Here is a 15,399-nt window from a genome sequence, read left to right as displayed (position 1 = left end):
TTATTCCTCTATTTAAAATAGCATTTAAAAAAATTTTGTCTCCCTATAATCGTATTTTATCACAAATAGTATACTTGAATTATTTATTTATTGTATGGTTTTAAAAAAATCATAATTATATCATAAAGGTATTCAACAGTAAAGATAAATTCAATGATCTCTAAGACCATGTTTTATTGAAAATATTTTTCAATGATAAACATGTTTGAGTGATTTATATTAAATATCACGTGCATTATTAGTAGTATTGAAGTGAGATATGTAAGCATTTCTTTCGCACCTTACAAATGATTTATATTTGAATAGTGGAGTATCTGTCGGCTCATAAAGAAAGGAGATCGAGCACCGAATCTGTCTGCTCATAAAGAACGGAGATGGAGCACCGAATCTTAGTTGTTCTCAAGAGAAACCCTAAAAATAAGTATCAAATAATAAATAAAGTAGTTACCCACCACCAAAGTAGCTTCAATTCCCTACTCTCTCTTTTTTTGAACATCGCTTTAATTCCCTAATTTTTTACAAGAGAAACAATAGCTCCTTAGAGCCACACACATTGCACTACTTTCTCTTGTCTTTTTATTTTGAAAAGGGTAGGGTTCCATTCATTGTGAGGAAAGTTGAACATGGTTGTGCCAATCCATCCTTTTACCCCAGTGAGACACATGACCTCTGCTCCAGGTGAGCCTGGCCTTTATAAAAAATAAAAAATTAAAATAAAAAATTAAAAATAAAAAAATAAAAAAATAAAAAAGAAAGAAAGAAAAAGTGGGGTAAGGTTTGAACTAGTTATTTTATTTATTTTTTACCTAACCCGACTTTAAAAAAGCGATGGGCTTGGGCCAGCCCAATAGGGATGAGGACAGGGCCAAGACCAGCCAGCCCAAGCCCGGCCCATTGCAAACCTTACTGCCACGTATGGATGTCGGGATTCTCAAAACCAGAGGCTCCAGACATGGTCAACTCTCTTTGTCCTTTACCAACTTTTTTTTTTTTTAACATCTCGTTATTGACGATTGGAAATTTCTTCATTCTTCGTCCCATGCTCAAAAAGCTAGCGATGTTCTTGTAAGAAAGGACAAAACATATGAATAGAGACATACGTCAAGCATAACCTAAAGAAATTGCAGAATGCAACCCTTGTTTTATTTATTTATTCAGCGCCAAAGATTACATTTTCATGACATCTTCATAAACCACACCAGTCATACTTGAGGATTGGCGAACAGTGCAGGATAAATTGGATCGGAACGGTTAATCGGACATCATGTATGAAGTGGTTATTCGGTACTAATCGATAAATTGACCAGTTTAACCTTAATTGGGCAAGTTTTGGGCAGTAAACAAAATGTTAAAAAATAAAAAAAATCTAATAAAACATAAAAAATATATTTAAAGCATGATTAAACAAAACACATTCAAATGAAGTTAAAAATAAATGAAAAAAAAATGGATTTTAAAAAATCGATTTATACTCAAGGGTATTTTTGAAATTTTTCAAAAAAAAGAGACAAATGTAAAAATAAATATTAATGACCAAAACAATTTTTAATTTTTACCAAATCGATGAAAAACATTAAAAAAAATGTATTACAAAAAAAATCCCCTATTTTTTTATATTTTATATAATTTTTTTTGAATTTTTTAAAATACCCAACTTGTTAACCAAAACTAAAACCGATTACTCTAGCCAGGCAATTAGAATTTGAACCACCCAATTTTCCCTACATTATTGGTGAATTACTCTGGCCTATCAAGAGGCTGATCTGGTCTCGGACTAACTAGCATAAGGAACCAATCCTGTACGAAAAAGAGAGGAAAAGATCACAGGCAAAAAGGAGTGTGGATCCCACTTTTCTTTTTTTTTTTTTTTTTTTTTTTTTTTTTTTTTTTTTGGGAAAGGGTCCAGCTTGGTGGCTTGGCAATAAATATATGTTTTAAATATAATTTGATCCTAATATTTAGAGAATATATAATATTTAACATGGAGATCATAAATATGAAAAAAATAAAATAATTGAAAACTAGAAATAATAATTGGAAAAAGTTTATATGAGGATGCTACCTTATAATGTAGAACTATGGATGCCCCTCAAAAATCCATCGGAAAAGGTAGCTTTAATGTTGAAAACCCTTTGATTGATCATCTCGACATCGAAATGTATGACTATGAAAAATAAAAAGATTTTAAGTCTGAGAATTAGTACATTTTACAACATATTATCTACACAATTCATTTTCAAGATTTTCTTATGTTTATAGATCTACTTGATTTTAACCATTTTTGAAATTTAAGATTTTATAATTAGATATAAAAATAGATTTTTTGATAATCCTAAGAACATTTTACATCAAAATTATATACCATGATAAAATTTGAAGTTGCACCTTACCTCTACACCTACGGATGCATCCGTATGCCAACTGCACCCATAATAATTATATTAAGATAACAAATATTAAGATAATACTTGGACCATTAGTTACATTTGTTTTCAAATGGACCACCCATTTGCATCCATCTTTAAAATGGATGCTTTATACCTTTGGACCGTAAATATGCGGTCCACCTGAATGAAACAATTTGTCTTTTAGCAATAGCTAACCATAATGGCTTTAAACTATATCAAATAAATGTAAAGACAACATCTCTCAATAAAAACATAAAGAAGTTCTAAAGTAATGGTACTTAAGTTTAGCAAAGTATTAAAAAACACGCCAAAAAGTGTGGAACAAACTTCCAAAAATCTTTTGATCGTCACGAATACTTTCACATGAAATGGTTTCCAAACACGTATTACACGTAAATTCTGATGAAATTGTTTGTTTTATCCTTTGGAATATTAAATTAAATAAATAATCAGCATCTTTCATTATCGTCCAAAAATATTAAGGACTTTTGTCTTCATAGATACTCTGCATCGTATGCGATCGCTTATTTCATTTCTAAATGCAATGCACGTATAATAGAACTAGTATAGGTTAAAGCACCTTTACACAAGCTGTCTTAACTCTCCCTCTCTCGAACATTTTTTTTTTTTGACAATATTCTATTCACCAACCAGATAAACCCCTAAAAGTACTGAGTTGGTTCCTATTTCTTATGCCTCATATTGTGTTTTAATACTACTATTTGGGCAAAGGATTTGCTGTGCAAAAAGATCGTAGGTTTGAAATCTATAATTTGTAATGCTAGACATTGAGATATTGATTAATGCTTTCGGTTTTTTTTGAAAAGTGAATTGGTATCATTTGAATGGCAGTTTGTTCCATAAACTCCTATTTTGCTTGCTCTACTTTCATACTGGTTCCTTGATAGAGATTGCATGCAATGTGTTTGTTCAGTTTGTTATTATAATTAGAGCTTTGATTTACATGCGTGATTAGCTAATTTTGAATTTTGATAACTGAAAGATCCGCTGGTCTTAGGCCAACAGAAGGTTAGTATGAGTAAGATGAAAATAATAACAGCATGATACATATGGATCACCTCCAACCAACCTTTGGGTTGGATGGTCTGATGGAAGCAGAGTGACACATACAATTGCACAAATAATATATGTTCACCTGTTCTTCCTCTGGTCGAATTCTAACTTATTGATAGAATGGCCATCATTATTATGACCATGCTATTACCATGATCATATGGATCACACTATCCTTTTTATTTTTCTGCATATAATTTTGAATGTTCATGAGTATGCACTTTCTAAATCTATAAAAGTTCAAATTCTTAGTTGGGATCCATGGACATCTCTATCTTCAAAAGGGTCTACATGAGAAACATATCCTTTTGAAAGAGACAATTTTGCCACTCTCTTTTTTTGATGAAACAAAAAAGTTTTAAGGCTAAGGGCTCTGATCCAGATTTTTCTCCTATTCATGAGAGAGAGCACCCACGCTACCAGCACCAAAATGAGACAAATATTTGAGTCGTTAAGACTAAACTGATATTGAAACCAGATTTATTAACAATGGATAAGATAGCGAATCTAGTTACAAATGGGTGATTCCCTAGTTTGTCCTAATTTTAGGGGAAGGGTAATTTCATACTCTAGCAGATGATTTGAAGTTTATTAAGAGACACTAGCTATTCTCTCCTGCCATGTAGGATGGATTTTATAGTTATTTTTAACACCCCTGTCTTCAAAATAAATCAATACAATAAAAGGTATTTTAAAGTCCAAATTTTGAGAGTGGGGTTTTCTAACATCAAAAGAGCAGGGTTCTAACATCGTCATTAGAAGTGTATTAGAAACACACACATGCATGCATATATACAATAATTTTAATCACTATCAAGTTAAGAGGCATACATATCCAGTGTCTAACAAACAGGTGCATGCCAAAGTGAACCTTGTTTACTCTTCATACAAGTAAATGAACGTGTAAAACAAGGCAGATAACATGCTATTTTAGGAGCTGGATAATTAAAAAGGGCAAAAACCAGACTTATCTTTTGAATGCCGTATTTATGTAATTTTGTTAGCCATTTAAATTAGATCTCATCATCCACAATGAATCTCAAACTGTTGTGAGAGAACAGGACCGCAAATCCTGTAACTATCATCCCTGTTTGGTATCTTTTCACAATCTCTATTAAGGAATCTAAACCTTTTATTGTTCACAATTCACAAAAACAACAGGCAGGGGCAAGAGCAAGACTTAAAACGCCCAACCCCAACTAAAATTTGCACCAATAGGAACAAGCAAGATATCGAAATTGTGAAAATGCCATCAATAACTTCAAGAGTTAAAGGTTTTGTAATTAAATGAGTTCTTAGGTTATACACAATGCATGCATAAACAGTTAACATGTGAACTATTGCAGTAGTAGAGGAACCAGAGAGGTGGAGCCATCAGCTTTCACAGTGGAAGCACATGTTCAAATCTCACCCATGCCCTCTCTGTTGACATAATTGTAAAGAGATTAAAATTAATTGTAAGGAGAACAAAATGAGATGAATGAAAGTCAGACATAGACATAATAAACCAAGAAATCTGAACAATTCTATAACTTCAGTGTGCATTCCAGTGCATTAGAATGGGATTGGTTCAGCAACAATCGGGTGTAATGGGGAAGTCCAGAGCTACAAACTTCCTTTTGAGTACGAATACTAATTTTGGCAGAATTTTAAGATTGTCTTCAAACTTATTGGCAAGAGCAAACTTTGGCATAATCACTTACAAGACCCGACACATCTAACTCCATGGAAAATAGACAATATACACAAATCAAATTGAGACAGTGTGTCCAAATTGTATAGATCTAGAATTATATTTTTCTTTTTTTGATGTGTAACAAGATAGATCTAGTATCATCTTAACATCTAATAAAATCTGGCTGGTGTGTTTTCATTAATCAATTTTATTGTTTGTAAACAAGCAAAGATCAATCTCTTTCATAGTTCTTTAGTAGTTTGAAAGATGGGAGAATGCCCTTCAAGCCCCAAATAAAGAGTCAAAATCCAAGGAGAAATACAAAAGAAAAAAATGGACACTAGCCAACAGGAGAAACTTGTCCTTATCCTGAAATGGTGCTCTCTTCATCTAACAAAATCCTTAACTACTGTTATACTTTGCTGTGAGGTACCTTGCTCAGTCAGAGTCACATTTCATGCATATCCATTTTCAGAAAATGGATAGAATAAACAAGTAAAATAAGAAAAGGTTTATGCAGTATAATACAGTAATAACTATTGAACTGTTTCAAAATAAAATAAAATACGGCGAGAACTACTGAATAGATAATCATACAAGTTACTCCAAAACACAAATAAAAGAGGATGCTTGGAGCAAAGCAAATAGAAATTGGATTAAGCAGCCAATGATGGTAAAGAGAACCATTGGAGCACTGGCAATGACATTATATGTGCAACACTAACTAATTAAAATGGAGCTCATTTAAAAATAATGTAACAAGGGGAATGACAAGATCAATATACTTGATTTTAGAGGTCAAACATCAAAAACATCACATGGAGCCAAATAACTCATACTAGCAGAATTTAACTCAGTTAATCTGACTATATTGAAAAGTTCACCATGCATTATATCAGAAAACTTACAAAAGACACTGTTCCTTAAACATGGCCTTGTAAAATGGCCACACGTGCAAAAGTAGGAAGAAAAAATATAATCTCTTCATTTTGGAATTACTTTGGAATGAACGAGCCACTTCCCTATCACAAATGTATTTGCCTTTCATAATTACATGTCATGGGGGTGCTATTAATTGCTGCGAGCCTGTTTTGAAGCAATAAATTGCTACCAATGTCCATAGATACCACAATAAAGTTCAATCCGTGGGTCACACTGATATTCGTCCAAGCAAACCCAAATGGGTCCCCTCTCATGCTCCCCGTGAATGGAAAAATTCCGTGACAAAAAGAAGGTACTTTCTCATGAGAACAAAACTTTGTCTATCGATTCAATGGTTCCAACTGAACTTCCATTCTTTCAGAGGACGCTGGACCTCGCCCATTAACTACTCTATTTGAATGCAAAAGATCAACAGAATCATCTTCCTCACTGTTTCCCAGCACCCAATTACTTTTTCCAAAACTTTTATCCCGTCTCCTCCTGATTTCCCAGTATTCCAAGTATATAACAATCATTGCACCAGCTAAAAACCAAATTATTATGGCCCAATTAAGACCTTTGACATGTTCCCCCCCATACCTGTCTCCCAAATGTTTCATTCCACTTATAATAGCTGCGATTCCGGCAAGAAGTGCACCTCTCCCAGTGAAAATATGAAGATATTCCCATAAAAACCGCTTCGATGAAGACTCCTCGTTGTTAGCAGATTTCTTAGGCCTAAAAGATGCATTAATAGGTTGTGCAATAGCCAAAAGGATAGCTGTGATACCAAACTTAACATGTAGGGAGCTAACAAAGAATCCCCTGAGCTCAGCAGCTGCAAAAAGAACACCAAGGAAAGCGATCGACAATCCTGAATATTGAAGCTTGACATGAAATTGGAACCACCCATCTCCTTTGACGTGCTTTAGATATCTAGCTGCCAATATACCACCAGGAAGCAAGATGCCCCATGCCACAAACATCATGAATCCATGAACTGCTAAAACAGGCCTTAAATCTTGTTCGGCCTCTGCCGAGCCCCTCAACAAGAGAATTCGAACAGGTCGACTACTTGTGATGGAATGCATATTTCTTTCACTTAAGTGGTCCACCGACCAACGAGCACCCATTGCCCACACAACTCGAAGGGGCGAAGTTGGGTCGATGATATTATTACATTCCATCCTTCCGCTACATTTAGGTGCCAATGCTCGTGTAAACTCAAAAGTTATGATCCCGCTCTCTGATCTACACCTCACATACGTCAAATTCTCATTTGTTAGATGCACACTCATCGCGTCTCGGCCATCAATCCAATACGTGCTAACCCGAGCTTTGCCATCACTATTGACCCAACCAACATAAGCAAAGCTATTCACCATCCCCCCGCCGAAACCAATTGCCAAATACCCACTCTTCTTCTCTCCTCGAACTGCAAAAGATATCGTGTTTTTTGACAAAGTCCAAAACAAAGTAACTTGTTGGTCATCTAGAAAAACATTGTTATTATACATATCGGAGAGACCACCATCAACCACCTGCACTTTCCAACCCATTTTTTGCCCAAAAAATGACTGGTAATAAACTTGATCAGGAGTATTCCTATCAGGTTCCCAAACTAACTCAGTGGGGCTTGCAGGAACACCTTGTGATTGTGGTCCCCCTGCATAGATAGTCTCAGTCATATTCCTAGAAGAAGCATTCCCCCCAATTGGATCAGATGTAATATAAAAGGGGACATCATGCCCTGCCTGTACCAAGAAAGTAACTGGTACCCCTCTTTCAACTCTCAAAAGTGGAGCCTCTTTCTTGTTTATGAAGAGAACCTTAGGAGGATTTGGGGGGTTAGGATAGTGCATGGCTATGTCAGTAACCACTGCAAGAGGAGTTTTACCATCAGCTACAATAAGCTCTTGATCTTCCTTATCCTCAGCCTCTAACGGGCCCAGACAATCATCTATGGCTTTCGAGATATTGAGGCTAGTATGGCCGTAAGCCACTCTACTTAGGCCACCATGATTTTGAGGCAAATAATAAGGACGAAGAGCATCAGGAGGCCTTATCAAACCCATTGCCCAAACTACTGTCATGTTATCAGTGGCATACACGTGCACATCATATTTCTTATCGATAGTTTGAAGAGGTCTCTGATATCGAACAAAAGAAACCCCATCAATCCTATGGCCATAAACCAACCTTGTGTTATTAACCAAAACGCGATCATCCCCTTCATAAATTGTATCAGGACACACCCCTTGAACATCTCCATCTTTACTTATCAAACATTCACTATATTTAGTGATGTAATAATCATCGGCGAATGGCAATCCCGCCTCTGTGAACCCTGTAACTGCAACATCGGCTTGAAGCATGAGCTCACCCAAGGAACCAGGCTTTGCCCACCCAAAAGCCATGTAATGTTGTGAACTAACAGCTGCCTCTAAACCTATGTCGATTGTATCAGATACGGAATTTAGGGTCCATCTCAGTCGAAATTCAGGCGAGAGGCTCATACAGTTATCGAACATGGTGGGTTTGATGTGGATTGATCTGATAAGTCCACGTTCATTAAAGGACCCTGGATCAATGTCACTAGAGGGAGAGGGAGAGGGAGAGGGAGCCAATGAAGGACTCAAAGGAGGGGGAACCGCAATATTCGATTCATTTCTAGGGTTCAGGAGAACATGACCGAAATCAGAGGCAAATGATTTATCCCAAACTGCAATAACCTTGATTTGATCCCATGTATAATTCTTGAGAGAAAAAACTAGGGTTTCATTTTTGTAGGTTTGATTGAGCCTATCATCTGAGATCACGTAGCCATGGGTCAAGTTCTCGAAATTGGGCCCTAGGGCTCCCCACCAATGAACATCAGAGCCCTCTATCATGTCAAAATTCTGAACCCTAAACGAGCAATCGTCCAATATTTTGATCACCCCTCTAAGCTGGTGTTGAACCATCGAGAACTCTGATTCGAAACCCACCAGAGGATTGGTTTTTGGGCAGGTTTCAGCCATTAAAAGGGTCAAACTTTCCATAATTAAACCACAAAAAATCCATAATTGAACACCCCGATTGATCGCCATTAAAGAAGCTTGAACCCAGATCAGATCAGAGAAGAAAATGAACAATTTTGGGGAAAACGACTACAGTATCTTCAAAGAAATCAGAGTGCTTTTTGAAGAGAAGAAACAAATTGTGAGATTGCATTGAGATGAACAAGTGGAGATTTTGTGTAGGGGGAAGGGAAGGAGTACCTTTGAGCGAGGAGTTGTCGCAGAGACCGAGAGAAAAATAGGGTTTTTGCAGAGAAGCATAGAGAAAATGGGGTTTGCGTCCCTTTCAAATTCGGTGCTTCTGCCTTTCAAATGTGGAAAGAAAACATTCGGCCTGACGGAATGCAGGTGGACGACAACTTCATTGAAAATGGGTCTTGCAGAGAGAGAGAGAGAGAGAGAGAGAGAATCAGGTGAAGAAATTGTTAGAGATAGAAAGCTAGAGAGAGGGAAGGGGAAGACGGGGAAGAGGGAATGTGTTCGTTAGAGAAAGAGGGGGAATCGGGATTGCGTTCGTTGGAGAGAGGGAAAGGTTTCCATGTATCTAGGGTGCCAATGCACCGGTCGGACTCGAGACCCGACGGGTAGACCTGATCTCCGGTCCCGGTACGGCTCCAAATAGTCGACTCAAATACCATTTAGGTCCGGGTCTGGGTTCAATTGGACCCGACTCGTATACGTAGCCATAAGGATATGATGGTAATTATGTGTCTTTAGACGTGCACTAAGCGTTCATATTGCCACTATATTGACAACATTTACCGTATTATTAGCAAACAAAAACAGAAAGAAAATAACTCATAGCCATAGGGTATGCGATGGTAAAAAAAAAAAAACAAAACAAAACAAGAAGCTCATAGTCATCAGCAATGGATCTGACCATACTGGGGACCCGACGGGTTTAGGTATGGGTCCAAATTTTAGACCCAAACACTATTTAGATTCGATTTCAAGTCTAGTCGAAACCGACCCATTGCCACCCCTATATATTTCCTCCATCCAGCCCTCTAATTTAGATTAAGTGAGCTACTAATCATTTGATCTAGATTTGACGCTTTAGAGTATTTTATTTTTCAATTTTTTTTTATAAATTATATAAATATGAAATTTGATACGTGTCATCATCTCAATAGGCTGCACCTAAAAGTATTTTAGATGCTTGACATTGTGATTAGAGTCATCTCCGCTGCCCATTTGACTAGACGGTTGGATAAGAGGAAGTATATAAGTTTTATATAATAGGAGAAATATAGTGAGTTTTCCAGGTGTTTTAGGGTTGCTTTAGGGTTTGTGCGGTTGTCTTGCAATCATACAAATCTAGAGACCATACTCAAATGAAGAGGAACTAGAAATTAAAATGAGATGAGAAAATGAGGAAAATTAGATCACAGAAAAGGAAACGTGGAAGCAACAAAGCCCAAGCTTGACCAATCTTTATCAAAATGCTTGCATGAATTTTGGAGATCAGAATACAAGTTTCATTCTTTTTTTAGAATGGAAGGTTCATATGAATCAGGAAATGGTGAAATATTGTTTGGTGTGATTATTTTGTAAACCACATTTTTGGATAGTATGTGTGGTTTTGGAAAGTTAAAAAAGAGTTAGATCTTTGAAGTTTAGATGGTTCTGGTTATTAAGCTTGTTTAAGCATTTTTTACTTTACATTCTAGTTAATGTGTGAACCACCCCCAAATTTTGTTTAAATTAGAACTATTTTCATTGGGCCGTGACTGCAAGTTCATGTCGGAAAAACAAATTCCCCTGCTCAAACATATATATCCACTTCGACCTTTATTAATCAAGTAGGAGATTTAAAAAAGGTCAATTTTACAACGTTTTTTCTGACTATTCATTTTGCATTACCTTTTTAAAATGAATTTGCTCGTAATTACCGATATCATGGGTGGGACAACCGTGTTTTCGAATGGCTGTAATCATTACATTGATTTTGAGCATTTGAGAGAGAGAGAGAGAGAGAGAGAGAGCATGTACTCACTGTATTGATTCTAAGCATTTATTAGAAAGTAGGGCGCATAATTAGGTATGGTGGAGTCGAGGATATGGTTTAAGACCAAACCAGTGTATTAATGGCCCATTATATGGGAATACCTAACCTAATAAGTCAAGAAAAATTAACACAAAGTATTTAATCTGCACCTTTCTATATTTTCTCTACAGCATAGTAGATCCATGCCTCCCCTACCATCTAGCTAGCTAAGTTTGATCGAGAGAGCCACTCACCATTTGATCTTAAATCCGATGTCTCAAAGTATTTTATTTTTAAATTTTTTATACAAATTATATGAATATAAAATTTGGTACGTGCCATCTTTTCGATAAAATATAATAACTAAAACACTTTATGAATTTTTTAAGGGTATTTTGGTTATTTTATTTTATTAGAAATATTTTTTTTATATTTTTTGTTAGTGCGAGTTTAATAGATGATTGGATGTATAAAAATTGGCATAAAAATAGTTTATAGAAAAAAATTAAAAATAAAATAATAAAGAGACGTGACATTGTGATTAGGGCAATCTTAACCCTCCATTCAGAATGGACGATTGGATAAGAGGAAATATATAAGTTTTATGTTGCAATGGAAACATAAAAAGCTTGCCCTAACTTGAATGCTCTAATGAAAATACACCTTCAGTCCTACATATGGTAATCTCCATTTTACCCTTAACAATAGTTGCCTCATTAGATCTTTGCCTTCTTATGGATAAAGGCTTCTTCCCACACTAAACCTCTCTCTTTCTTTTAAAATTTAAACTTATTTCATTTGGTCATTATTTTTCCTATGATTTTTTAAAAATTTTACTGAAAAAACAAGAATGCATGACAATAATTTTGCACCGTAAGGATTAAGTCTCTATAAAAAATGGAAATTTAAAGACATCATCATAGTCAATCAGCACTGTTTTTAACATCTAAACTTCTCTCATTGGGTTATTATTTTTCCTGTGATTTTTTTAATTTTAACTTAAAAAAAAAAAAAGCATAATTGTAGTTTTGCACCATAAGGATAAAGTCTCAATAAAAAAAATGGAAATTTCAAGATATCATCATAATCAATCAGCATTTCTTTCTCAAGGGAAAAAAAAAAAGTTCTGGGCAAGGCTAAACGGGTACAATAAACTGAAAAGTGACAAGTTGATGCAAAAGAAATGGATTTGGCATCTGACTCATCCATTAAGCAAGTGTTTGCCTTCATCCATTCAAATTAGTTATTATTTAAAATAAAGACCTAGTGGTTCAAACTGAACAAATTTGTGAGGAGGAATCCAAACTTATATTTTATGCACCTCCACTTCTTAGCAATACACAAGCACAAATCAAAAGGGGCACTTATTTATAGGTATAATATATAATGAGAACATTTACCTTTGATACAAAAAGCTCGTAATTATTTATAATCATATGATATAAAATCTAATAACTTGGGTGTGTCACAAAGTTTGAAAAAATTTCATTTGAAGTTTGTGCTTGGTCCATGGAATAAATGTAACCATATAATTTCATATCCAATAGTCAAGATTAATTGTGAACACTTTATACCAAAGATAAATGGCCTCATTTTATACTTTTCCTCATTTATAATTTTTACTAATAAACTGTAGAAAATTATGAACTATTGGATCACTTTATGCATGATGGAGATTAGAGAAAGAAGGGGGATGGGGGGGAGGGGGGTATTGGGTTTATGTGGCCTGTAAAGGCCTTATGAGTGCTTGTAAAATGAAATAATATAGTAGAACATGAACTTAGTTGGAGTGTGGTCCCTTGTGGACCATACTAAGCAAACAATGTTTGCTAATACTAGACTGTGCTTGACAATCTAGGCCAGTCAGTTGGAAAACCCAATGTATCTGGGCATAGAGAACAAACTGAGAAAGGTTATAGGTTATTCTTTAATAAGGTCGGAGCTTATGCTTGGATGAATGAGCCGAGGGACTGTGTGACCATTGTGTGTGATGGTAGACCGACAGAGACAGGGGCCAAAACCTTATCTATGATCCATCACACGACTTGCATACCAATAGATTGTTCGGAAAAGCCAGACATCCACTTTTTAGGGTGAAACGTATGTATGTGCGAGAGATACCCCTATGCGCTATAGAGCTGGGTCGCATAAGGTCTTTGTGACCTTGACTCATCTCTAGGGGAGGACCTGAAATCCACATACTGGGATTACGCTTTGGCTCATCGGTCAGACTCTAGTAACCCGCTAATGAGCTCCTGCTTGGACTGTGGGTCATGGGAAACATTGGGTCGGTCTGATAAAGCAAGTGTGGTCTGTAGTCCACAGTTGAAGGTGGAGTGCCCCATGATTGTTAATTCAATTTCTAAAGCATATGGATCTATTTTCTATTATATTAATTTAATTATATTTTTTTTATGACAGAAATTGTTTTAGAATTATCATTTGAATTTTTATGAGTCTTTTAATATTTTATTTATTATTTTTTGACTTATAAAAATAAAATTATTGATTTTAACAAAGTATAAAATTCAAATAATATTTTAAAAATTAATTTGCTAAATATCATGGGGGCCTATAGTGTACATGGGCCTATGTACCATGTGGGTGGGGCTCACACATGCCACATATGGGTGGCACGCCCCACCTTTTGGTTGTTTGCTTTATTGTCGAGTTATTTAAATTTAGAAAAGGTATCTTGTGGCATGTGATCTAATATTAGATATGGAAAAGATTGACTACATTTTATCCTAATATTAAAAGCATATCTTGACTTGACATATCATTGAATAGTATGAGAAAGAATATGTTATTTTATGAAATGAATAATATTTAAATAAGATTCAATTTATTTAAATATATGTATGGAAAAATAGTTTAAGGAAAGAGGGACAATGGTCCAAGCACCTTCGGTGATGACCCATCTATAGCATGGATAGCTCAGATCTCTCACTCCATAAGTCACCTTGATCAACGGTCCATATTTAATCTCAAGAAATAGGCAAATTATGAGAAACCCTAAACCAAAATTTTCTCTATAAATAATGGTGCACTATCTCCCTATTTTTTACCCTTTTCTCTCTCCTACGACTCTCTCTCTCTCCTCTCTCTCCTATAGGAGCATGCCCCTCTCTCTCTCCTCTGGGTCTTTATCTCAAACTTTCTCTTTTTAACCCTCTCTCTCCTAAGCTCCAACCCTAGGTCTCTCACTTTCTCTCTCATACTGGTTTGAGAAATTAGGGGCAAACCAAAAAAAAATTTTGGGTTAGAGTTTGTAGAGATTTAAAAGTGAATACTTAGTTTGGTCGAAATTTGTTTTCTCGGTTCGAGATTGAAGTTAAACCATTGATCCCGTGCTATCAGATGTTGGTGACTCGGTGTGGAGTGTAATAAGCTCGGTTGAGATAATCTCTGTCATTTTTTTTTTTTTTTACTATATTTAATTATATTGGTTTTATATTCCAAACAGAAAAATTGTGGATATCTTCTTTGTTTAAAGAAAATTGGTTTAATGACATCAAGGTTTTTAAGATATTGGATTTGTTAGTTTTATTTTCTTTGAAGCAAGAATTATTGTAATAAAACTATTTGTAAGTAATCTTTGTCAAAAGAAAAAAATAGAATAAAAAAATAAGTGAAAAAAATAATAAAAAAAAATATTCCCCAATAAGATCGCATTAGCCTTTCTTTCAGGAGACAGTAAAAACCCACCAACAAGATCAGTGCTGGATTTTATCCAGTCCATCACCTTCCATTGTTGAATGGGTGGTCGCGGCATAACGAGACGTAATTTGCGATTGAAAAATTACTGATCTGACATGAAATTGCTAGAGTCTAAATTATGAGGTGGGTAGATCAGGATTGAAAATCCTTGGAATCACCACATTTCTTATTTACTATTTTATTTTAATTCCTTGTGAAGTGTATCCAATCCTACTGGGGAATCGTCTGATTTGGACTTAGAGAATCAAACCCAAACCCCTGCTAATACATGGTCTGATTTCGATTTCATTAGCATTAATCATAGTTATATAATATAATCATAATTATATTTTGTTTCTGTGAAAAAAATATGCATCCGGAAAATATTTTGGGAACATATAACAAACATGATAGCATTTTTTTTTTAAATTTTATTTTAAATACTGCGTTTGGAGCTCCTCACCTCTTTGTGTAACCAGTGTTTAAAAAAACACCCAGGAATCGGTACTTACCGTGCCCGTTTCGGCACAAAACCGGGAACCGCCCGGTTCTAGAGCAGAACCGCCGGTTCCCAGC

At 35.4% G+C, this 15,399-nt stretch overlaps 1 protein-coding gene and 1 long non-coding RNA gene across 2 annotated transcripts; both read right to left on the bottom strand.

Annotated features, from left to right (window-relative positions):
• Nucleotides 1-4,712: 4,712 nt before the first annotated feature.
• On the bottom strand, nt 4,713-9,585 carry LOC148779592 (uncharacterized). The gene is made up of 2 exons (XR_016045862.1): nt 9,339-9,585; nt 4,713-4,904 (listed from the first exon to the last, which is right to left on the bottom strand). It is a non-coding gene; the product is annotated as an uncharacterized LOC148779592 (long non-coding RNA).
• Nucleotides 6,027-9,341, bottom strand: LOC18447006 (DOMON domain-containing protein / dopamine beta-monooxygenase N-terminal domain-containing protein). Its single transcript, XM_006857108.4, has one exon. It carries the CDS (start codon nt 9,165-9,167, stop codon nt 6,420-6,422), a length of 2,748 nt encoding a protein of 915 aa, XP_006857170.2. The 5' UTR covers nt 9,168-9,341; the 3' UTR covers nt 6,027-6,419.
• Nucleotides 9,586-15,399: the final 5,814 nt, after the last annotated feature.

The sequence above is a fragment of the Amborella trichopoda genome, chromosome 12 (genome assembly GCF_054954075.1).
Source record: "Amborella trichopoda isolate Santa Cruz 75 chromosome 12, AtrichopodaSantaCruz75HAP2 v2.0, whole genome shotgun sequence".
In the NCBI taxonomy this organism is placed as follows: domain Eukaryota; kingdom Viridiplantae; phylum Streptophyta; class Magnoliopsida; order Amborellales; family Amborellaceae; genus Amborella; species Amborella trichopoda.
Note: the sequence above shows the minus strand (reverse complement) of the source record. Positions and strands in the feature narration are given on the sequence as shown.